The following is a 26,561-nucleotide window of genomic DNA, read 5'->3' as shown; positions in this document are numbered from 1 at the left end:
AATTACCATAGTATTTGTCATGTGGTGGCCTCAGATGGTATATGTCAGCTGGTTTGAGCTAGTTTTATCTAGTAATTCCAGCTGATCTCCCAGCCTTCAGCTAAAACCAGCCTGGAAGTGGTCAAAACCTCCCTAAAACTGCCCAACCAGCTTAGGCTGGTTTAAGGTTTTTTGTTTTGGAGGGGTTTAGCAGTGATAAGGCAAAAATGTTCAATAATTAATAGTTAGAAATATGTTAGCAGCCTGCTAAAACCTAAATATGCTTCAAATGATTATTAATCTACCTAAGCAACATATTGTTTATGAGCTAATAGCTAGCAATGTGTCCAGCATGCTAGTGTGTTCAGCGTGCTAGCAACAGTCTACTCTAAAAGCTGCAATGAGTAAAGCATTAAATAAATATTGTATAAATCATGCTGACAACATGCTAGCAACATGCTAAAACAAACTTTCTGGTTAGGTTTTCTCAACCCAACATTAAAAATTGTCTACTTATTTTACTAGCCTAGTCAGTATCCAAAAGTTTGTGCTTGGTAAGATGTTTTTTATGTTCTATTTGGATAATAATAATATATCTATTTAAAAACTTCTTTTATCGTTGTTTACTAAAAACATTCAATGAACTGAATATAAATGAATGCGTCTTAATTTGGCTAGTAGACCAGGCGATTATATAACTGTAACCACTAGATGGAGCTAAAGCTTCACTACATTTCAGCCCGAGTTTCCTTTTCATTCTCAAGTCATTTAGTGTAATGAAGTCATTGTTGTCTTCAGCCTAAAGAGTCGGTTTAATTATATTCCACTAAAAGGGGTCAGATCATTTCATGGCTCTTTTTAAATACCCCTTTAATGTAAGATGTATGCGTACTCTTTGAACTTTTGAATGTTAATCCTCTCCAAAGTACTTTAATTGTAGCTAAGCTGCAAAAAAGAGGGGGAATGATAGTTAATTTAGAAAATGAATCCCTTATAAGTTTATAAGTGGAGTTTAGAGGGAGAGAAAATATGCCGTAAAGGTCTAAAATACAGTCCTATTAATGAAAAGAAAATGGGAGCAAAATGAGTTGCACATTTCTAAACATAATAGTTTTAATAACTCATTTCTAATAACTGATTTCTTTACTCTTTGCCATGCTGAAAGCACATAATATTTGACTAGATATTTTTCAAGATACTTGTATTCAGCTTAAAGTGACACTTAAAGGCTTAACTAGGCTAATTAGGCAAGTTATGATAATTAAGCAAGTCATTGTATAACAGAGGTTTGTTCTGTAGACTATCGAAAACAAATATTGCTTAATGGGGCTGATAATACTGACCTTAAAATGGCTTCAAAAAATATTAAAACCTGCTTTTATTCTAGCCGAAATAAAACAAATAAGACTTTCTCCAGAAGAAAAATATTATAGGAAATACTGAGAAAAATTCCTTGCTCTGTTAAACATCATTTGGGAAATATCTGAAAAAGAAAGAAAAGAAAATTCAAAGGAGCGCGAATAATTCTGACTTCAACTATAGATGTGTGTTCATCTTTCTTTACTCTGTACTCATCTGTGATTCTGCATGTTTTAAACTACTCTCGCTGTGTGTGTGTGTGTGTTTGTGTGTGTAGATGGCTAGTTACTCGTTGTCTGTGAGAGCTCTGGACAGCGGGACTCCTGCCATGTCCTCAACTGTTCTGGTCAACATCGACATCTCTGACGTCAACGACAACCCGCCCACATTCACGCCGGCCAATCACACTGCAGTTATACAGGTATGCTAATGAGCGATGTATGAATCCAGCAATCATGTATGAATTTAATTGGATGGTTCGAACCAGCATGAAATTGAGCTGATTATTTAGGCACCCTCAAGTCGTCCAAGATGTAGATGACGTTTATCTTCAGCAGAACAATGAAGAACATTTATTTATTAGTTTTCCTTCAGCTTAGTCTCTATCATGGGCCAACACAGCAGAATAAACTACCAACTATTCCAGCATATGTTTTATGCAGCGGATGTCTTTCCAGCCCTAACCCAGTACTGGGAAGCACCCACACACTCTCACATTTACACACACACTCATACACTACGGCCATTTTAGGTCATTCAGTTCGCGATATCTAGTGTATATATCTATGCAGCAAATACGTGAGTCACAGCAGGCAGTTAAAATGCGAGGCGCACAGGCCGCATAAGCAGCACGCAAAACATTGACGGCCATTACTAAACCATTCAAAAGATTCGCCTCTCAACACAAAAAGCGCATCTGGTGAGATCGGCCCCTAACAGTGCATGTACGTTTTTGATTTATGTAAGTGTGTAACTATACAGCTTGTTTTTTGTATTCTCTACTTTTATCCCATTTTTCCTTTCGATCTCTTCTTGATAGTTGTTGTTTATGCTTGTAAAATGTTAAATAAATATTAAAAATAAAAAGGTTTAAATGTAACTGTGACATGAAACAAAATGACAGTCTGTGCTTTTAAAAATGCACCTACATCTTGTCTGGCCTGAGGGTGAGGGAATGTTCATTTTCGGCTGAACGCTTCCTTTAACACAAGCGTTTTTCTGCTGGACAGGAGAACAAGCCTCTGGGAACGAGTGTCCTGCAGCTGTCCGTCATTGATAAGGATGCCAGTCACAACGGCCCGCCTTTTCACTTCCGCATCCTATCAGGAAACGAGGGGGCGTGGTTTAAACTGGACAGGGAGGGACTGCTGACATCCAGTCAGGTGTTTCGGAGGTCTGAAGGAACAGAATACGTCATTCATGTGCAGGTAATGAGAAATGTGGACCTGCACTGTAAAAAGGGATTATTTACTATTATTTTAAAAAGCACTAACGATGAATTGAGCTGAGTTGTAATAGCATTATTTCTGTGGTTTGATTCATGCTTGATTTAGCCAATCACAGTGTTTTCTTCCTCCTCCATCAGGCCAGCGATAGTGGTCGTCCACCGTTGTCGTCTGTGGCCTCAGTTTTAGTGCGTGTGATTGAGGAAAGTGTTCATAAACCGGCGGCGTCTCCTCTACACGTGCACATCGTGACCATGGAGGATGAGTTTCCGGGAGGAGTGATCGGGCAGATCCACGCCACAGACCAGGACGCCTTCGATATCCTCACCTACGGACACACACACCAGCAGAGCAGCCTCTTCAAGGTACTGCAGTGTGAGACAGTGGATTGTGTTTACTTCATCTGAATGCCACATTAGCATATTCATTTTATATTAGCATTTTTGTCGTTAGTAGAGATTTGGCATATATTAGATTAGGCATTGCCAAATGTTTTCATCCATAAAACCTTTACTAGTAATTGTTTTATTATTTAGTTTTCAATATTATACAGTTATTACACAGTATTTAAAATAAAATCGTACAATTTTTATGTTGGCGTCACGGTGGCTCATTGGTTAGCACTGTCACCTCACAGCAATAACATCGCTGGTTCGAGTCCCGGCTGGATCAGTTGGTGTTTCTGTGTGGAGTTTGCATATTCTCCCCCTATGGGTTTCCTCCGGTTTCCCTCACAGACCAAAGACATGCACAATAAATGAATTGAATAAACTAAATTGGCCATAGTGTATGTGTGTAAATGAGTGTGTATGGGTGTTTTCCAGTACTGGGTTGCAGCTGGAAGGGCATCCGCTGTGTAAAATATATGCTGGAATAGTTGGCGGTTCATTCTGCTGTGGCGACCCCTGATGAATAAAAGGACTAAGCAGAAGGAAAATCATTGAATGAATTTTTTTATTTTTAAACAGTTATACATATTATAATTCTATTTTATAAATTAATAATTGAATTGGAAAGGATATAATTGGACAGAGGGTAACAAAATTATTGTATTATATTAGATGAAATGTTATGTGTATTGTCTATTGTTACCAAAATTAATGCACACTGAACAATTGTGTTATTTGTTACTAGTTAATGTTAGTTAATGGATTTGCTAATCTTAACTCATGAAGCCTGTTGTAAAGTATTACTGCCTTTTTAAAAATATATTAATGTAATATACATTTTAAAAATGTTTTACTGTTGTGTTTTAAAATGTTTAATATTTATTTATTCGTTCTTTATTTTATGTTTTATTAAATTTTATTAGTTAAAAAAATAACTATAAAATATATATATATTGATATATATATATATATATATATATATATATTGATATATATATATATATATATATATATATATATATATATATATATATATATATATATATATATATATATATTTTTTTTTTTTTTTTTTTTGTTTTGTTTTGTTTTTTTTTTTTTTGTTTATATATTTATATAATTTTTTTATCTTTTATTTTTTTATTTCATTTCATTTTTATTTCATTCATTTATTTCATTCATGATTTTTTACTGAATGCATCTTGCAAGGCATACTTCCTTTTTAGTCCATTTTGCCATAAGGAACAGACTAATATGTCAATTCACGTCAACTCAAAGTGTAAAATGTATATAATTAAATTTAATTACTTATATCACATCAGACATGTATTATAAAACTATCATTTTGCCTTTAAATGTTTTAAATCTTATGATACCTATCATTTTTTTTGTTCCTGTCTGTCAGGTGAGTCCTCGTGACGGTCGTATCATTGCTCTGAGTGGTCTGGACGCAGGCCGCTACACCCTAAATGCCACAGTCACCGATGGCCGCTTCACTGTGACCGTTCCCGTGAGTGTGCACGTGGAGCAGGCCTCAGTGGAGATGCTTCACGATGCCGTCACTGTCCGATTCGACCGTGTCTCCCCTCACGACTTCATCTCCCGTCACCTGCCCTCCGTCAGACGCGTCCTGTCCAGCGTCATGTCCACATCCCGTCCCGACGCTCTGCACGTGCTCAGTGTGCAGCCGGTGGAGGCAACTGGGCAGCTGGACCTGCTGGTGGCTGTGGAAAGCGCTGAAGGTGGAGGCTTTTATAAGGCAGCTTTAGTGACCCAGAAGCTGAGCTCGGCCCGCCGGCAGCTGGATCAGGTGCTGAGAGTGTCTGCGGTCCTGGATAAAAACTGCTCAGGTCTGGACTGCAGAGAGGCACAGTGTGAACAAACCATCACGCTGGACTCGCACAGTCTGCTCACTTACAGCTCCACCAAAACCAGCTTTGTGTCGCCCAAGTTTCACAGGAACACCAGATGCGTCTGCAGTGGTGAGTGGAGCTTATTGGACTAGAATGTGTTGAAGTAAAAAGCAGTGATTTGGGTCAGGTACAATTTATTGTAATGGGTTTTAATGGGTTAAATTCACACTAATAACAAACAATCAACTGCAACTTTTAGCTCAATAAACTACTACTTTTTTTACTGTAAAAGTAAAAATTTTTTAGCAAACAGGTACAATTTAATGCAATGGGTTTTAATAGGTTCAATGAACAATTCACAGTAAAAACAAGCCATTAACTAAGACGTTTAGCTCAATAAGCTACTCATTTTTTACCTGTAAAAATAGGATTTTTTAGCATACATCATCATTTTATGGATTTTTTTATAATAAATAAATCAAATTAAGTCCAATAAAGTCAACAAATTCACTTTTAGCTCAATAAACTACAATTTTTTTACTGTAAAAGTAAAATTTTTTAGCAAACAGGTACAATTTAATGCAATGTGTTTTAATAGGTTCAATGAACAATTCACAGTAAAAACAAGCCCTTAACTAAGACATTTAGCTCAATAAACTACAAATTTTTTACCTGTAAAAATAGGATTTTTTAGCATACATCATCATTTTATGGATTTTTTTTATAATAAATAAATCAAATTATGTCCAAAAAAAGTCCAAAAATTATTACTTAAGTAAAAAACAGGAACACCAGCGTTCATCTGCAGCGGTGTGTGGAGCTTATTAGAATGAGTGAAAAGATCACCCTTCACTGAAAAAAATGATTCAAAGATGATTCCTTGGATTTACTCAATTTTTTTAGGTTAAGTGGTTGTAAACAATTTATTTGGGCTGAATTTAAACAAATTAAGTTGAACATTATTAAATTTAATTTGTTTGCTTAAATTCAACACAAATAAATTGTTTGCAACAGTTTTGCATGCAACACTTTTTTCAGTGTTGTTGTGAATTTCTCTAGTCTGGCTCACGGCACCAAACTGTTGTGAAATTCTAAGAAGAGCCCAAAAAACCAGGGAGAACTTTCGGTTGTCTTTAAAGCAGAATCCTTTAATAAGAAGAACTCAGCGTGGCTGTGGCGTCATCGAAAGAAAACTCTCAACTGTACAGCAAGCACTAGTTTTTTATACATTCTAAAACAAAGCATGCAAATGAAGTGTTGTTGTCGGCAGGATAAACTGCCTTTTCAAGCCTGATCTCATCAGCATGTAAGTCTGCAGAATGGATGAAACCTGCCCAGCTACTGACCACATAAAAGGGGTTTTTAAACACATGTTAATAGTGTGAATTGTACATTAAAATAAAGGGTGTGGGAATATACATTTATATTATCTATATATATATATAACTGGTGCGACAGACCCTAAAATATCTTGGTTTTTCTGAGCCCTGACTGTCTCCAAAGTAATGCAAATGGTCAGTTTCACAGCATGGCTATGTCTATTGTTTCCTCTTTTCGGTCAACTGGTCAGACGGGACTGGTCTCCAGAACATAATTTTAAAAAGTCAAAAATGTATGACTTAACTATACATTTTAGCATACCAGGTCATAATTATGAGTTAAAAATATGGATGTGCAGCAATAGAAATGGACCGTTTTTAACTTTTTAGCTCACATTTTAATACTTTCACAAATAATTATCATAATTTCATAACTTTTAAGTGACCTCCTGGTTAAAAGATCTTCTCATTTGGATTTAGCATGTCATAATTACAACTTTTATATTTGAATATTGATATATTTATGTCATATGCTGGAAATATTTGTATTATAGCATTTTTGATAACAATTTACAGCATAGTTCTCAAACTGGATTCCTGAAGGGCTGCAGTTCTGCACAGTTTTGCTCCAACCCTAATCAAACGCAACTGATCTAACTAATGACAGTGTTCATGACTCTTTTGAACACCTGAATTATTTGGATCGGCTGTGTTTAATAGAGTTGTAGCAAAACTGTTCAGAGCCGCGGCCCTCCAGGAATCCAGTTTGAGATCTATATTTACAGTAATGTTTCCTCTTTGTAAACATGAACTAAAATAAAAAGTATTCCAAAGTTTTCATTTGATTTTAATTATTTGTTAGTTATTGTGTTGTATTGAAAAGTATTAGTGCATTAAAATATAGTTGATGTTCAGAATATTATAATGCTTATTTATTTAGATACATTTCATTGAGTATTAGGTCATTTTCATTAATAATCTGCACAGGGTTCATGTAAATATGCAACTAAAATCATCAATAATGTTTATTTTGATAAACGTTCTTATCCATAAATTCCACAAATGCGTAAATACTGTATATATGTTGATCAGTTATAATTTTGCATGCAATTCACATCAATATCCCACTCTCTTCATTTAAACAAATAATACATAAGACAACCAAATTTAGAGTTTAGGTTCGATTTTGCAACAATTTTAGCCATTTCCAACCAAAAAAAAATAGCAAGCATGCTGTGTTAATGTGGATATTTAATGCCAGAGTGACTTTCTGATCTGTTGTCTGTTGCTAAACTCACCATAACAATAAAACAGCCGAGCGTTGCGGTGCTTCACGCTGTGTACAAAAGCAGCACCAGCCTCCTTTAAAATTAAACACACAAAACCTTCCATAACTGGAGGTTAAATGGTGTTAACCTGGTGTTTAAAAGATATTAACCCAGGGTGAAGCGCAGTGTGAAAAGCTCTTACATAAGCCCGCCGATTGAGCATGCACTTAAAAAAAAAGCACACTCTCAAACACAGGCCTCGTCCTTGCACTCAGACACAGCAGAAATAGGAACACACACTTTTAGTGCAGTGGGAATTCAGCTAGTTGTTCAGAAAAAAATGTTGTGGTCAGTAATATCTAAAGAAGTCTAGATAGGAGACATCTGCGGCTTAGAATTATTTATATTATTAAAAACGATACAGTTACCGTACAGCAATATTTACTGTTTTTACATTACTGTGAGCATTGAGTTTAGGGTTGGGGTAGGGATATGGGTTAATAAGATATGATTAATAGGTAATTTAATAAATAATCTGAATAATACTTGGTAGAATTACTGTTATGACATTACTTTGAGGGTTGGGTATAGGGTTGGGGTAGGAATAGGAGGTAATGAGGTATGGTTAATGGGTAATTTAATTAATAATCTGAATAATACTTGGTATAATTGCTGTTTTTACATTGCTGTGAGGGTTAGGTATAGTGTTGCAGTAGGGCTAGGGGTTAATAATAAATGATTAATAGGCAATTTAATAAATAATCTGAATAATACTTGGTATAATTACTGTTTTTACATTACTGTAAAGGTTGAGTTTAGGGTTGAGGTGGGAATTGTGGTTATTAAGATATTATTAATTGGCAATTTAATAAATAATCTGATTAATAATCAGTATAATTACTGTTTTTACATTACTTTGAGGTTTGAGTTTATGGTTGAGGTAGGGATAGGGGTTAATGAGATATGATTAATGGGTAATTTAATAAAAAAATCTGAATAATACTTCGCATAATTACTGTTTTTACATTACTGTGAGGGCTGTGTTTATGGTTGAGGTAGGGATAGGGGTTAATTAGATATAATTAATGAGCAATTTAATAAATAATCAGAATAATAATCTGTTTTAATTACTGTTTTTACATTACTGTGGGGGTTGAGTTTAGGGTTGAGGTGGGGATTGTGGTTTAGATATTATTAAAGGGCAATTCAATAAATAATCTGAATAATACTTGGTATAATTACTGTTATGACATTACTGTGAGGGTTGAGTTTAGGGTTGAGGTGGGGATTGTGGTTATTAAGATATTATTAATGGGCAATTCAATAAATAATCTGAATAATACTTGGTATAATTACTGTTTTAACATTACTGTGAGGGTTGAGTTTATGGTTGGAGTAGGGATAGGGGTTAATAAAATGTTAATGGGCAATTTAATTAATAATCTGAATAATACTTGGTCTTTAATCTGTAATTCAATAAATAATATGAATATTTTTTTGTTAATTAATAAATTACAATAAAATACAATTTTACAAAATTACAATAATTAATAAAATACATTTAATGGGTAATTTAATAAATAATATGCATAATACTCTGTATAATTACTGTTTTTACATTACTATGAGGGTTGGGGAAGGGGTAGTTGTTGGTAAAACATGCCTAATAGGTATTTTAATATATAATTTGAATAAAACTCTGAATAATTCTGTTTTTAAATTACTGTGAGGGTAGGGGTAGACATTAATAAAATACAATGAATGAGTTATTGTATAAATAATATAAATAATTCTTGTTAACTTCCAGCTGCAGCTGTATCCCTTCTGGTAACAACTGTAATATCTCAGACCCTGTTTAGACCTGAAATTAAAGAGCCGGTAACATGGTATTTTAAAAACTCCTGATATTGTGTTGGAGACCCCTACATAAATGGAGAGTTAACCCAAAAATTTAAAAGAAAATCTGTCATCATTTAATCACTGTTTACTTGCGTCAAACCATTATGAGTTTCTTTATTCTGCTAAACACAAAAGCATATATTTTGAGGAATGGACTTTCATAGTATTTGTTTGTCCTTATATGGAAGTCAGTGGTTACAGGTTTTCAGCTTTCTTCAAAACTTCTTCTTTTGTGTTTAACAGAAGAAAGAAATTCATAAAGGTTTGGAAACACTTGAGGGAGAGTAAATATTGGGTAAATTTTCATTTTTGGGTGAACTCTCCCTTTAATATATTTGAAAAAAAATGTACATATTTGTAATTCTGTTTCTGCCATTGTCATTTTTGCAATATTTTAAAATTTATGGTGAGTATATGGACCTTTAAGTAATAGTTTTTTGTGTTTCTCTTAGACGGGAGCTGTTCTGCTGCGTCAGAGGTGTGTGCGGATATGAGGTGTCCTGGTGATATGCAGTGTGTGGGCACAGACAGCAGCAGAGGGCCGTATGCATGCCAGTGTCCACCGGGCAAACTGGGAGAGTGTGCAGGTACAGTAACCACTTCTGACCCCGTGTCAAACATCTTAAGTAATAATGGTGCACCAGAGTCCCATTAACAGTAGAGATCACCCTAAAATAAATATATTATCAGCATAAACTGGGTGGCTCAGTGGTTAGCACTGTCACCTCACAGCAAGAAGGTCACTGATTCAAGTCCCAGCTGGGTCAGCTCTGTGTCAGTTTAGTCTGTATGTTTTCCCCTTGTTGGTGTGGGTTTCCTCTGGGTGCTCCGGTTTCCCCCACAGTCAAAAGACATGCACTATAGGTGTGAATTGAATAAACTGAATGTATGAAATAAACTGTGTGTGAGAATGAGTTAGAATGGGTGTTTCCCAGCACGGGGTTGCGGTTGGAAGGGCATTCCCTGCATAAAACATATGCTGGAATAGTTGGCGGTTCATTCTGCTATGGTAACCCTTGAAATAGAGACAAAGCCAAATGAATGGATCATCATAAAGTGGTTCCAAACCTTTCTTATGTTGAGCACAAGATTTTTGGAGAATGTTAGAAATTTGTAACCACTGACATCTATAATAGGAAAAAATACTATAAAAGGCAATGGCTTTTATTTTCCTTTTATCTCCTTTTGTGGTTAACAGAAACGTATAAAGGTTGAGGGTGAGTAATTGGCGACCAGATTTGTGAAGCATTTTTGTGGCATTTAGCCCTAAGGCCCACTTATTTCTAAATCAATGTTGTGTGTTTTCTCGTCTTTCAGGACACACCTCTCTGAGCTTCTCTGGGAACAGTTATATCAAGTACAGAGTGACGGATGGAGAGAGAAGTGGAGAGATGAAGTTAGCGCTGCGCATCAGAACACTGCAGAGTAAAGGAATCATCATGTACACACGAGCGGACCCCTGCAGTGTGCTGAAGGTACAAGCACATACAGTTAAAGTCAGAATTATTAACACCCCTGAAATATTAGCCCCCCTGATTATTTTTTCTCCCAATTTCTGTTTAACGGAGAGATTTTTTTCAACCTATTTCTAAACATAATAGTTTTAATAACTAATTTCTAATAACCGATTTCTTTTATCTTTGCCATGATGACAGTAAATAATATTTTACTAGATATTTTTCAAGACACTTCTATACAGCTTAAAGTGACATTTAAAGGCTTAACTAGGTCAATAAGGTTCGCTAGGCAGGTTAGGGTAATTAGGCAAGTTATTGTATAATAATGGTTTGTTCTTTAGACTATCGAAAAAAAATAGCTTAAAGGGGCTAATAATTTTGACCTTAAAATGGCTCTTAAAAAGTGTAAAACTTTTATTCTAGCCCAAATAAAATAAATAAGACTTTCTCCAGAAGAAAAAATATTATCAGACATACTGTGAAAATTTCCTTGCTCTTGTTTAGAAAATATATATATTAAAAAATAATAAATAAATCAAATGGGGGCTAATAATTCTGACCTCTGTGTACCCCCGATCACACCAGTGAAAGGCATCTTTTTAACATTGCTTTCCATTGGTAGCAATTGTTTTGCATGCTGTTTATGTGCTCCAACCTTTTTTAATGGAGCGCTATCTGTGCCTGCAGCTAAAAAAGTCAACTCTGTGCAAAAAAATGCCCAATGTCATGCACTCCAGCATGAAGAACAGTGATACAGTGGTTGCCTCTGTGTTCATGTAGTTCATTCTAATTACATTTTAAAATGAACGTTAAAGACTACCATTCAAAATGCTCTGAAAAACGGGTTTTTTGTATTCTCACAAAGGCAAAATATTGCTTCTGTTCTGAAAGCATGTTCTGCAGATTTAATAGGACAAGCTTTTGACAAACTTTGACCTCTAGACAAACTTTTTGGGGGGTTAAGGAATAGTATACAGGCTATATTTAATTTATATATTTATTTCAATTGTTTTCATGTTGTTAATCAAAAACGAAAAAAACTGTGGTTCCAATTGGATTATGGGAACCAGGAGTGTCTAGAACCAGCTGGAACTACAAACCAGAACAAGCTTTACTAACAAGTGCATCGCAATCGCTTCAATTTTTTTTTTTTATCTTTTTGGCCCAAGACTTCCAGTCTCATTCACTTCCATTAATTTTTAGACATTAAAAGCAGCTTGTTGTGCTGCTTAATGTTGCAAACTGAAGTTATCTTATTAGATTATTCTTTTTTTTATGAATTGTCATGATCACACTTGTTTGTAGAGCAAGTAGTTTGACTGTTTTCTGGCATTTATTATTCTTAGTAATTGCTCTCATAGACAACTCAACCGGAAGTTGTAAAACAATCGCAAAAACGAGCACACGTCCACATTGTAGAATAAAGATAATATTTGAGTTTGCCTTTCTGTTGTTCAATATACACGATATCATTTGATTGACAGATTGAAGAGGGAAAGCTGTGGTTCCAGTTGGATTGTGAGAACAGTCCCAGGAGCATCTAGAACAAACTAGAACAAGCGTAATTTCCTGCGCATCACAGTTATCTTTAATTAAACTATGCGTGCCCGGTCCGTAACGTCATTTACTTTCGCATTCCTTACATTTTAAAGGTCCGTACTGGCCCAATACCCCCACAAGTGGTTCCATTCTTTCATCAGTTGAAATATAATAACTTTTGCATAGATTATAATAAAGAAATTTTTCTGTTTTCCTATGATTACTGTCATGTGAAGGAACCAACAAAATTAATTTTGGAGGGGTTTTTTATTACACAGACGACATATACAATTATTGTAATCACTTTCAACAGTGTTTTATGAAAATTCAAAGGGTTTTCTTTAAAATGAGACCAAACTTTTGCATTTATACCTGTGCAAAAGTGGATTTGGGAAGTTTTTGAATTTGGGTAGGCAAAATCCAGCTGGAAAGCCCAAAATAGCACTTGACTTTAAAAGGTTCAACCAGGCCTAATAAAAATTTGACAAACTTTTATTTCGATAAGGAATAGTATACTGGCTATATTTAAGAATCGCCTTTCCATTGTTCAATATAACACATACAGACCTTTCCGGAAAATTGCTGGTAATTTTCTGGAACATTTTCTGAAAATACCGGTAAATTTATCAATTTTTATAAATGTATTTATTACATTTTCTGGAAAGAGAAGTTGTAACATTACCGATAATTTGCCAGAATGCTGCGCTGTGTTAACGCAGGAGGAAGATTTCTGGAATGATCTTTCTGGCAATCCTTCTTTTGCGTTCTGCGACATGAGACGTCTACTTCAGCCAATCAGAACACTCAGACGAATTCACATACGCGCGGTTTATCAAAATAAAAGCTTTTGAATATTTTTCCAGACACATTTAGCTGCTAGATGTTAGTCAGATAACATTTCTATGTTCCTTCTTAATGCCAACTGTGTAAAAAATATCGATAAAATGCTTATGATAAACCAGTGTTTGTTTACTTTCAAGCTCTGCTTCTGTTGCTTGATGTGTGTACACGTGAAGCAGCCGGTGAGCGCTAGCACACACACACATATTATGAACATCTCGACATGTAAAAGTGTTCCTCCATATGTTTTCTTACAAGTTGTTCACAATACTCATCCATCCACAGAATTTGTAATGTAGTCAAGTGTGTAAACATTTAGCTGTGGTTTACGTTTCAGCCTCGATGTCTCACAAAGCAGCTGCATAAATGCTAAAGTCTTAAATGAAAAGTGAAATCGCCGGACCCCTTCTGCACAAAACACAAACGCCGGACCCCTTCTATGTTTACAAATACAAGCGCTGTCGTTTATAGGTCATTTCTGGTTAATGATGTCAGAATTTGCCTGTATTTTGGAATGGATGTCTGAACGGTCTTTTCAGGAAAAATTCCGGAACGTCCGTGCCTGTGTGAACACCTTTTATATGAATTTACTGGTAAAGTTGTCCCAGTAATGTTCCAGATATTTACTGGTATCACTGTGTGAAAGGGTCTTATATCTGTTTTATTGACAGATTGAAGAGGGAAAGCTGTGATTCCAGTTGGATTATGGGAACAGTCCCAGAAGCATCTATAACAAGCTAGAACTACGAACTAGAACGAACTTTACTAACTAGCACATCGGCATCACCTTCGATTAATCACCCAGCACTAATAAAAATTTGACAAACCTTTTTGGGAAAAGGAATATACTGGCTATATTTACGTTTTGGCTTTCCATTGTTCAATATAGACTATATCTGCATTTGATTGACAGATCGAAGAGGGAAAGCTGTGGTTCCAGTTGGATTGTGGGAACAGTCCCAGGAGCATCGGGATCTCCGGCCGGCTGGTAAATGACGGGAACTGGCACCACGTGGTCGTGGAGCTGCGAGGAAACTACAGCAGCCTCTCTTTAGATGATATGTACGTGGAGCGGCGACTGACCACTGCCAAATTCCGGCCTTTAGGAGCAGATCTGTCCATTTATTTCGGAGCGCAAGTGTCACCTCCAGATGCCCGGAGCTTGACTGAGAGGAAGGGTCCGAGAGTCACCAATGGATTCCAGGGATGTCTAGACTCAGTGGTGCTCAATGATAATGAACTGCCACTCCAGAACAAGCGTAGTCCGTATGCGGAAGTGGTTGGATTGACGGATCTCAAACTGGGATGTGTTCTGTATCCTGACGCGTGTGTTGCTCAGCCCTGCCTCAATGGCGCCACCTGTATCAGCCTGCCATCTGGAGGTGAGATTCTGGGTCTCCGGGCCTGGGCCTGTCGTGATTAAGAATTTTTGCTGCACGATGTATTGTCACAAAAATAAGAGTGATATTATTATTCTTTTAAGAACATTTTAAAAGAACACGTCCGCATCTTTTAATAATTTCTATTCCATCTGTGCTGTTTTCTTCTATTCTCCTTTACTATATTCCGTTCTGTTGTTTTCTGTTCATTTCTATTCTTATCTACTCTATTCTATTCTGTTCTCCTCTAATCTCTTCTGTTCTGATCGCTTCTATTCTATTGTCCTCTTCTCTTCTATTATGTTCTGTTCTTATCCACTCTGTTCTATTCGATTCTGTCTTCTGTTCTTTTCTGTAATTCGTATCCACTCTATTCTATTCTATTCTATTCTATTCTATTCTATTCTATTCTATTCTATTCTGTCCTCTTTAAGTATATTAAGTCCTCTTCTGTTATATTCTGTTCTTTTCTATTCTCCTCTACTCTATTCTGTCCTCTTCTATTCTTATCTATTATAGTCTGTTATGATCTTTTCTATTCTATCCTGTCCTCTTCTATTGTCCTGTCCTCTTTTCTATTCTATTCTATTCTATTCTATTCTATTCTATTCTATTCTATTCTATTCTATTCTATTCTATTCTATTCTATTATTCCTCTAATCTCTTCTGTTCTGACCTCTTCTATTCTATTCTGTCCACTTCTATGTTTCTGTACTCTACTCTACTCTATTCTATTCTATTCTATTCTGTTCTATTCTCCTCTACGCTATTCAGTCCACTTTTTCTGTCCTTTTCTATTCCTATCTATTCTAGTCTGTTATGTCCTCTTCTATTCTATTCTATTCTATTCTGTCCACTTCTATGCTCCTGTACTGTATTCTGTTCTCTTCTATTCTATTGTCTTCTTCTGTTATATTATGTCCTATTCTTGTATGCTCTGTTCTATTCTATTCTGTCCTGTTCTTATATACAATATTCTATTCTGTCCTCATCTATTCTATTCTATTCTGTCCTCTTTAAATATATTGTGTGCTCTTCTGTTCTATTCTGTCCTCTTCTATTCTTATCTATTCGAGTCTGTTCTGTCCTCCTCTGCTCTGTTCTATTCTATTCTATTCTGTCCTCTTCAAATATATTACGTCGTCCTCTGTTCTATTCTGTCCTCTTCTATTCTTATCTATTCGAGTCTGTTCTGTCCTCCTCTGCTCTGTTCTATTCTATTCTGTCCTCTTCAAATATATTACGTCGTCCTCTGTTCTATTCTGTCCTCTTCTATTCCTATCTATTCGAGTCTGTTCTGTCCTCCTCTGTTCTATTCTATCCAATTCTATTCTATTGTATTGTATTCTATTCTGTCCTCTTCAAATATATTACGTTCTCCACTGTTCTATTCTGTCCTCTTCTATTCTCCTATTCTATTATGTCCACTTTTATTCTGTCCTCCTCTGTTCTGTTCTATTCTATTCTAGTCTGTCCTCTTCAAATATGTTCTCTCCTCTTCTGTTCTATTCTGACGTCTTCTATTCTCCTCTATTCTATTCTGACCGCTTCTATTCTATTCTGTCCTGTTCTATTCTCTATTCTATTCCATTTATTCTCCTCTACTCTATTCTATTCTGTTCTGTCTTCTTTTCTATTCGGTCCTATTCTATTCTGTTCTGTCATCTTTTGTTCTATTATGCCCTATTCTTCTACTTTTTATTCTGTTCTATTCTATTCTATTCTATTCTATTCTATTCTATTCTATTCTATTCTATGCCACTGATTATATAATTATTTTACAAGAAAGAATCTAATAATGCTAAGTGTACTTAGACAAATACTTTCAAGAGGCCAACAAACGTTTCATTCTTAAAGGGATAGTTCACCCCAAAATTTAAATTCTGTCATCATTTACGGTTTTAAACTTGTTTGAGTTTCGTTCTTCTGTTGAACACAAAAGAAGATGTTTGAAAAAATGTTTGGAAACCTGTAACTATTGAGCATTTGTTTTTCCAACTATGGAAGTCAGTGGTTACAGGTTTTCAGCTTCCTTCGAAACAATGTCTTTTGTGCTCAACAGAAGAAAAAAAAGATCTCATAAAGGTTTGGAACCACTGAGTAAATAGTCAATTCTCATTTTTGCGTGAACTATCCCTTTAATTTAATTTAAATTTTTTTTTTTTGATGCTTAAAAGTAAATGTCCTAATCTAAACTTTAACAGTGGTGATGTAGAATGTAAAATCACTTTACGTTTATTTGATGAGTGATATATAATAGTATGTCATGTCTATGTATTGTGAAATAAGTTGATATATTGATAATTGCAACCAGCCTATCCGAACCCTCCAGAAATGGCAGGTTTTAGGCCTGTGAACAGGATTCTTCTTAATGTTATAATTAATCCCGCCGGTTTCTTCAATTACTCTCTGGTTAATCTGCTTGGGTGATGTAATTACTCTGGTTAATAAGCTTTTGCTCAGTTTTGGCTTAAGTCAGATCAGCTCAGCTTCTGTCTGCTGAGTGAAGCTCTAATTCACATCCACCCAGTCTGATGGAGACCAAATGAGCAATTATGATGATTAAATCAGCCTCTGATTTCCACATGCTCTCTAGGAAATCTCAGATCAGCTTCTGTTCTCATCGCCTGCTCTCTCCTGCTCTTCTTCCCCCTTCTCTCTTCTCTTTAGTTTTTACATCTTGTCCTGTTTTTGTGTCTTACTTTCCTCATCTAATCTCTTTTCTTCTCAATCATTAGTTTCTCTTTTTCTATTCTATTGTTCGGTTTTTATCTACTCTAATCTGTTTTGTCCTGTTGTTTATACTTCAACTTTATTCTATTCTGTTCTATTCTCCTCTATTCTATTCTATTCTGTCTTATTGTTTTGTTCAACTTTATTCTATTCTGTTCTATTCTCCTCTATTCTATTCTATTCTGTCTTATTGTTTTGTTCAACTTTATTCTATTCTGTTCTATTCTCCTCTATTCTATTCTATTCTGTCTTATTGTTTTGTTCAACTTTATTCTATTCTGTTCTATTCTCCTCTATTCTATTCTATTCTGTCTTATTGTTTTGTTCAACTTTATTCTATTCTGTTCTATTCTCCTCTATTCTATTCTATTCTGTCTTATTGTTTTGTTCAACTTTATTCTATTCTGTTCTATTCTCCTCTATTCTATTCTATTCTGTCTTATTGTTTTGTTCAACTTTATTCTATTCTGTTCTATTCTCCTCTATTCTATTCTATTCTGTCTTATTGTTTTGTTCAACTTTATTCTATTCTGTTCTATTCTCCTCTATTCTATTCTATTCTGCCTTATTGTTTTGTTCAACTCTATTGTATTCTATTCTATTCTATTCTCCTCCATTCTGTTCTGTCCTATTGTTTTGTTCAACTTTATTTTATTCTATTCTATCGTCTTCTATTCTATTCTATTGTTTTGTTCAACTTTATTCTGTTCTTTTCTATTATCCTCTATTCTCCTATATTCTATTCTGTCTTATTTTTGTTCAACTGTATTCTATTCTATTCTATCCACTTCTATCCTCTATTTTATTCTATTCTATTTATTGTTTTGTTTGTTATTTTATAGTACATTTGTTTAGTTGTTGTGTCATCTCTTATTCCTTCTTTTTTTATCCATTTAATTCAATTCTCTCTTCTATCCTGTTCTGTAACTTTATTTATTTCTATTGTGTCCTCTTCTATTCTCCTCCGCTCTATTCTATTCTGTTCCCTCCTGTTGTTTTGTTAAACGTTATTGTTCTATTCTATTCTTCACATTCTATTCTCTATTCTATTGTTCTCTCCTGTTGTTTTACGTAACCTCATTCTACTGTTTAATTCTATTCTGTTCTATTCTTTGCTGTCCTCTTCTATTCTCTTAAACTCTGTGTTCTGTCTTTTTGTTTTGTGTTCAGCTTTATTCAATTCTATTTTATTCTGTCCATTTCTATTCTATTGTCATTGTTTATTCTCCTCTGCTCTATTCTATTCTTTTCTACTCTATTCTGTCCTCTTCTAGTTTCACTATTGTATTCTATTCTGCCCTCTTCTTTTCTTTTCAATCCTCTTCTGTTCTACTCTACTCTGTCCTCTTTTATTTTCTGCTATTCTTCTCTATTCTATTCTGTTCTATTTTGTCCTATTTATGTTCTGCTTTATTGAGTTCTATTCTGTTTTGTCTTTTATTATCATATACACTATTCTATTCTGTCTTCTATTTTATTCTATCCTACTCTACATTAAATTATATTAATTTCCTATTGTTTTATGTTTATGAAGCTTTATCCTAATCTATTCTACTCTATTCCACTCTATTCTATTCTATCATCTTATATTCTATTATTTACTCTTCTTTTTTACTCTATTTGATTCTGTCTTCTGTTATTCTCTACTCTGTCCTCCTCAATTCTATTCTGACCTCTTTTATTCACTTCTATTATACTATATTCTTATGTATTGTGTTCTATTCTAATTTTATTTATTCTGTTCTATCATTCTATTATAGTCTATTCTATTCTCATATATTCTATTCTATCCTGTCCTTCTCTTTTATTATATCCTTCCCTTCTCTTCTTTACTATTCTATTCTAATCTGTTCTATTTCTATCCTTTTATTCTATTCTATCCTGCGATTCTATTCAATTCTGTCATTCTATTCTGTTCTACTCTATTTTGTCCTTTTCTTTTCTACTCTATTTGATTCTGTCTTCTTCTATTATTCTCTACTCTGTCCTCTTCTATTCTTCTCTATTCTATTCTGTTTAATTGCCATCCTATTATGTTTAAGTAACTTTATCCTAACCTATTCTATTCTCTTGTATTCTATTCTATTTTATCCTATCCTTCTATTCTCTTGTATTCTCCTGTATTACATTATATTATCATTCATTGATTCATTTTCTTTTCGGCATAGTCCCTTTATTAATCTGCGGTCGCCACAGCGGAATAAACCGCCAACCCATCCAGCAACCCATACTTCTATTCTATTCTATTCTATTCTGTTCTATTCTATTCTATTCTATTCTATTCTATTCTATTCTGTTTAATTGCCATCCTATTATTTTTAAGGAATTTTATCCTAACCTATTCTATTCTCTTGTATTCTATTCTATTTTATCCTATCCTTCTATTCTCTTGTATTCTCCTGTATTACATTATATTATCATTCATTGGTTCATTTTCTTTTCGGCTTAGTCCCTTTATTAATCTGCGGTCGCCACAGCAGAATGAACCGCCAACCCATCCAGCAACCCATACTTCTATTCTATTCTATTTCCATCTATTCTATTCTATTCTATTCTATTCTATTTCCATCTATTCTATTCTATCCTTCTGTTCTATTCTATTCTTTTCTATTTTATTCTTTTCTCATTTATTCTATTCTATTCTATCCTTCTATTCTATTCTACTCTGTCTTTCTATTCTATTCTATTCTCTTCTATCCTTCTATTCTATCCTCTATTCTATTATTCTATCCGTCTCATCTCTTCTCTTCTATTCTATTCCATTCTATTCTGTCATTCTCTTCTATTTTATTCTATTATATCCTTCTATTCTATCCTTCACTATTCTATTATATCCTTCAATTCTATCATTCTCCTCTTCTCTTCTCTTCTCTTCTCTTCTCTTCTCTTCTCTTCTCTTCTCTTCTATTCTATTCTATTCTATTCTATTCTGTCTACCTCTAGTCTCATCTATTCTATTATTTTTCTGGTGATTTATTTTCAACTATATATTCTATTCTATTCTATTCTATTCTACTCTAGTCTAGTCTAGTCTATTCTTTTTAATTCTAATCTCTTTTCTCTCTCTCTCTCTCTCTCTCTCTCTCTCTCTCTCTTTCTCTTTCTCTCTCGTTCTCTCTGCTGAATGGAGCAGGAGTGTGTTGTGGGAGTTGTTGTGTCGAACGCCTCCTCTTTGTAAAGGTCGTTTGCGCAGGAGTGTCTGGCAGACGTGTGTGTGTTTGTCTGTTTGTTTGTTTTTGTGTGTAGACCTGATAAAGCCAGCGCACTGTTTACCCACTGACATTTTCCAGGCGATTTCCCAGCGGCGTGTGTCTGTGTGATTGTCCTCAGCTTTGCGTGTCTGTGTTTTTTTTCTCTCTCTCTCAGGTTTCTCCTGCAGTTGCAGCGCTCTGCACACCGGAGGGCGCTGCGAGACTGAGATCAGCGTATGTATGCCCAACCCGTGCCAGAACGGCGGAGTCTGTAAACCCATAGGAAATGCCTTCATCTGCAGCTGCAAGAGAGGATACACCGGTGCAACGTCAGTTCAACACTGTTTATACATTTTACTTGATGCTGTTTAGTATTTTAGTCACATGTTTAAAACTGATGTATTGCATTTTAAAGGATATACACTACCTGACAAAAGTCTTGTCGCCTATTAAAGTTTTAGGAACAACAAATAATAACTTGACTTCTAGTTGATCATTTGGTATCAGAAGTGGCTTATATAAAAGGCAAAGGCCTCTAGATTACACTTATTTTACCAAAATAAAATATGATCATGCCTTGATTTTTAATGATTTAATTAGGACAGTAAGGTCTGACTTTGCTTGGACAGAAGTCTTGTCACTTAACAGAAATAATGTACAATATAGAATATAAAGTCATAGTGCAGAGGAAAAAGGGTTAATATTGTGTATGACTCCAATAAGCTTGCAGGACTGCATCCACACATCTCTGCAATGACTCAAATCACTTCTTAATAAAGTCATCTGGAATGGCAAAGAAAGCGTTCCTGTCAGACTCCCAGAGTTCATCAAGATTCTTTAGATTCCTCCTTCATCTTATCCCAGGCATGCTCAATAATGTTCATTTCTGGTGACTGGGCTGGCCAATCCTGGAGCACCTTCTTTGCTATCAGGAATTTTGATGTGGAGGCTGAAGTATGAGAAGGAGCGCTATCCTGCTGAAGAATTTGCCCTTTCCTGTGGTTTGTAATGTAATGGGCAGCACAAATGTCTTTATACCTCAGGCTGTTGATGTTGGCATCCACTCTGCAGATCTCTCGCACGCCCCCATTCTGAATGTAACCCCAAACCACGACTTTTCCTTCACCAAACTTGACTAATAACTTCTTGGGTCCATGTGGGTTCCAATAGGTCTTGTGCAGTATTTGTGATAATTGGGATGCAGTTTAACAGATGATTCATGGGAAAAATCTAACTTCTGCCACTTTTCCAAATGATCAACTAGAAGTCAAGAGTTATTTGTTGCTCTTACAACTGGGATCGACGACAAGGCTTTTGTCAGGTAATGTAGAGTTAAAGGGCAAATTACAGACCCTTTTTCACGTTTCCGGGTTTCTCAGTAGCATAAATCGTCGTAGTAGGGTAAACTTAGAGCGCAGTGAATTAGGAGAGTACAGCAAATCATTTTTTACAATCCTATTTGTAAAATAAAAAGAGAAAAACTCCACAATGGCATTTTCAAGAATGGCATTTTCGAGACTGATAACGACAGCCAAAAGAGAGAATAATGTCAATTTTTATGTTCTTCCCCATAGATGCTGCATTAGAAACACCTTGCATGAGGGCTATTTTGTTTTTTGTAATTTTATGCAGAGATGATATAATGCATACGTAAAAAGAATTTAAGATGCTGATGACCATTAAATGCATCATAGCAGTCTTATGAAGGGTCTATTAGCCCTCCAGTGAAAGTATTTTTCAACAGAGGATATTTTTAATACTTTATAAACTACATACAGTTGAAGGGAAATGTATTATTATTTTTTTTCAAACATTTCCCAAGTATTTTTTGAAAGAGAGGATATTTTAAACACATTTTAATTGCGTTTGAATAACTAATTTGCAATAACTAATTTATTAATAATTAATTAATTTAATATCATTTATTTTTGTATTTGCCACGATGCAAGTACATAATATTTTTCTAGATATTTTGCAAAATGCTAATGTTAGGTCAACTGGGTTTATTAGGCAAGTCATTGAACAACAGTGCTTTGAACTAATTTAAAAAATATAATTTCCTAAGGGGGTAATAATATATATATATATATACATATATTTTAAAATATTCGTAAAAATTGTAAAACTGCTTTTATTCAAGCCAAAATACAAGAAATAAGGGTCACGCTTTATTTTGATGGTCCGTTTGTTGAATTTAAGTTGCATTGAATTTACATGCCAACTAATTCTCATTAGATTATAAGTAGACTGTTAGGGTAGGGTTAAGGTTAGGGTTAGTGTAAGTTGAGATGTACTTGCTAAGTTTCTTATAGTCAGTTAAATGTCTGCTGAAGGAGCAGTATCAACAGATATTAAGCAGTCTCCTAATTCTCAAATGGACCATCAAAATAAAGTGTTAGCGAAATAAGATGCAAAATTTAAACATAATTTTAAATATTTAAAAATAATAAACATCTTGCAGGAGGGCTTATAATTTAATGTAAAATATAATATTATAACAATTTATAATCGTAAAATTGTAAACGTTGTCTTATTACTACTACTACCAATAATTGTAAAATATTTGTGTGTGTGTGTATATATATATTTATTTATTAATTTATTTTATGGTTATTTTTTTATCCATTTTAAGGGCAAAATTAAGCCCCTTTAAGCTTTATTTTTATTTCAATAGTCTACAGAACAAACCGTCGTTATACAATGACTTTCCTAATTACCCTAACCTGCCTAGTTCGCCTAATTAACCCAGTTAAGCCTTTAAATGTCACTTTAAGCTGTATAGAAGTGTCTTGAAGAATATCTAGTAAAACATTATTTACTGTCATCATGGCAAAGATAAAATAAATCAGTTATTAGAAATGATTTAATAAAACTATTATTATATTATTAAAGATATGGGTTGAAAAAATCTTCTCTCCGTTAAACAGAAATTGGGGAAAAATGAAACAGGGGTCCAATAATTCTGATTTCAACTGTATAGGTTATCTGGGCAGGTTAGGGTAATTAGGCAAGTTATTGTATAACGATGGTTTGTTCTGTAGACTAACGAAAAAATATAGCTTAAAGGGGCTCATAATTTTGACCTTAAAATAGTTCATAAAAAAAATTTAAATTGCTTTTATTCCATCCGAAATAAAACAAATAAGACTTTCTCCAGAAGAAAAAATATTATCAGACATACTGTGAAAATTTCCTTGCTCTGAAATATTTTAAAAAAGACCAAAAAAATTCAAAGGGGGGCTAATAATTCAGACTTTAACTGTGTATGTGTTGACAGTTGAAGACAACATTTTTAGCCCTCCTGTGAAATATTTCCCATGTGATGTTTAATGTTATTTCAACACATTTTTAAGCGTAATAATTTTAATGACTAATTTCTAATTAACAATTTCTTCTGTATTTGTAGTGAAATTTTTCACAATTTTTAACAAATATGTGATGTTTAACAAAGCAAAGACATTTTCAGTATTTAATATAAAAAAATATTTTAATTAGAGGAAAGTCTTATTTCTTTTAATTTGGAAGGAAGAAACACTGTTTTACGGTCAGTTTTATTAGCCCTCTTAAGAAATTAATTCATTCATTCATTCATTTTCTTTTCAACCTAGTCCCTTTATTAATCAGGGGTCACCTCAGCGGAGTGAACCACCAATTTATCCAGCATATGTTTTACACAGCGGATGCCCTTCCAGCTACAACCAATCACTGGGAAACACCCATACACTCTCAATCACACGCACACACACTACGGACAATTTAGCTCACTAAATTCACCTGTTAAATAAAATTTAAAAAATTTTCCCAACTGTCTTCGGGACAAACAGTTATCCAATGACTTAATGACCTAATTAACCTACTGTAGTTAAGCCTTTAAATCACACTTTAAGCTGAATACTAGTATCGTGAAAAATATCTAGTCAAATATTATGTGCTGTCATCATGGAAAAGATAAAATAAACTAGTTATGAAAACTATTGTTTAGAAATATGTTGAAAAAATCTTGTCTTCATTGAAAAGCATTTGGAAAATATTCATTCATTCATTCGTTTTCCTTCGACTTAGTCCCTTTATTAGGGGTCACCACAGTGGAATGAACCACCAACTATTCTGGCATATGTTTTACACAGTGGATGTCCTTCCAGCCAGAACCCAATTCTGGGAAAACCCATACGGCCTGGCATTCTCATACACTACACCAAATTGTGTTTTTCCAATTAATCTATATTGCATGTGTTTGGACCGTAGGGGAAACCGGAACACCCGGAGAAAACCCACGCAAACATGGGGAGAACATGCAAACTCCACACAGAAATGCCAACTGACCCAGTTGGGACTTGAACCAGCAACCTTCTTGCTGTGAGGCGACAGTGCTAACCACTGAGCCACCGTGCTGCCACTTGGAAAATATTTTTTTTATTTGTAAGAAATACTATACAAATCTAACAATCAATCCTGAATTGAGCACTATTAAAAACCAAACAATTAATGGAAATTCTGTTTTTTAACCCAGACCTGTTCAGCGACTGCATAAACATGTGCACGGAGGAAATGTAAGCGTGAATATGGATGTGAACATGGCAAGTCAGTCAGCGCTGAGCCTGTGCCAGTTTCTGATGGTGTACTGCCAGTGTGAACAGACTGTGTGTGTGTTTCAGAAAGGAACAGACGCTGGTTATTAAATTCTGCTGGCAGCTCTTGACTTTGGGAAGTTTAGGTTCATCGATCTGATTCACTAACTATGTCTAACAGAGACCCGCTTGCACAAAAACTCAAAACACACACACTATTTTTTTGGTGCTTGTTGAATAACAAATAACTGTTATGGTTCAACGGCCACAGTTCACCTCGGAAAAACAAAACTCAATTTAAAAAAATGGTTTGTTGTTGACTTAAAATATTTTAAATAAGGATTTGGGTTAAATTATATGCTTCATATTCTGATTGTTGATTTTAATACTTCACTGAAGGACGGAAAGTATTCAGACGCCCTTAAAGTTTTCACTCTTTGTTGTACTGCAGCCATTTGCTAAAACCATTTAAGTTAATTTTGTTCCTATTAATGCACACAAAGCACCCTTTATTGACAGAAAAACACAGAATTGATGACATTTTTGCAGATTTACTAAAAAAGAAAAACTGATATATCACATGATCCTAAGCATTCAGAGCCTTTGCTTAGTATTTAGTAGAAGCACCCTTTTTGATTGAATACAGCCATGAGGTTGTTTTTTTTGGGAAAGATGCAACAAGACTGTTGCAACAATCCATGACTATTCTTGAATGGTCCAGCCAGAGCCCTGACTGAAACCCAATTGAGCATCTCTGGAAAGGCCTAAAAAGGACTCCATAAGCTGTATAGAAGTGTCTTGAAAAATACCTTATAAAATATTATTTACTGTCATCATGACAAAGATAAAATAAATCAATTATTAGAAATGAGTTATTAAAACTATTGTGTTTAGAAATGTGTTGAAGGAAAACTTCTCTTTGTTAAACAGAAATTGGGGAAAAAATAAACAGGGGGGTAATAATTCTGACCTCAAGTGTGTGTGTGTGTGTGTGTGTGTGTGTGTGTGTGTGTGTGTGTGTGTGTGTGTGTGTGTGTGTGTGTGTGTGTGTGTGTGTGTGTGTGTGTGTGTGTGTGTGTGTGTGTGTGTGTGTGTGTGTGTGTGTGTGTATATATATATATATATATATATATACATATATATATATATATATATATACATAAATATATATATATATATATATATATATACATAAATATATACATAAATATATACATAAATATATACATAAATATATACATAAATATATACATATATATATATATATATATATATATATATATATATATATCTTTGTATGTATATTCCTACACAAAAGTTGTGATCTATAAAAAAAACAAACT

The 26,561-nt window shown here is 34.4% G+C and overlaps 1 protein-coding gene across 1 annotated transcript in view; it reads left to right on the top strand.

Moving 5' to 3' along the window:
* The window catches only part of fat3a (FAT atypical cadherin 3a), a 129,895-nt gene that overhangs the window by 71,621 nt on the left and 31,713 nt on the right, over positions 1–26,561 (top strand). The window contains exons 16-23 of the mRNA XM_056474072.1: positions 1,616–1,759; positions 2,568–2,765; positions 2,924–3,148; positions 4,578–5,154; positions 9,964–10,098; positions 10,829–10,986; positions 14,261–14,729; positions 20,826–20,979. Coding sequence (XP_056330047.1) covers positions 1,616–1,759; positions 2,568–2,765; positions 2,924–3,148; positions 4,578–5,154; positions 9,964–10,098; positions 10,829–10,986; positions 14,261–14,729; positions 20,826–20,979 — 2,060 coding nt within the window. The remainder of the gene's footprint in view (positions 1–1,615; positions 1,760–2,567; positions 2,766–2,923; positions 3,149–4,577; positions 5,155–9,963; positions 10,099–10,828; positions 10,987–14,260; positions 14,730–20,825; positions 20,980–26,561) is intronic.

The sequence above is a fragment of the Danio aesculapii genome, chromosome 15 (assembly GCF_903798145.1).
Source record: "Danio aesculapii chromosome 15, fDanAes4.1, whole genome shotgun sequence".
Taxonomy (NCBI): Eukaryota; Metazoa; Chordata; class Actinopteri; order Cypriniformes; family Danionidae; genus Danio; species Danio aesculapii.
Note: the sequence above shows the minus strand (reverse complement) of the source record. Positions and strands in the feature narration are given on the sequence as shown.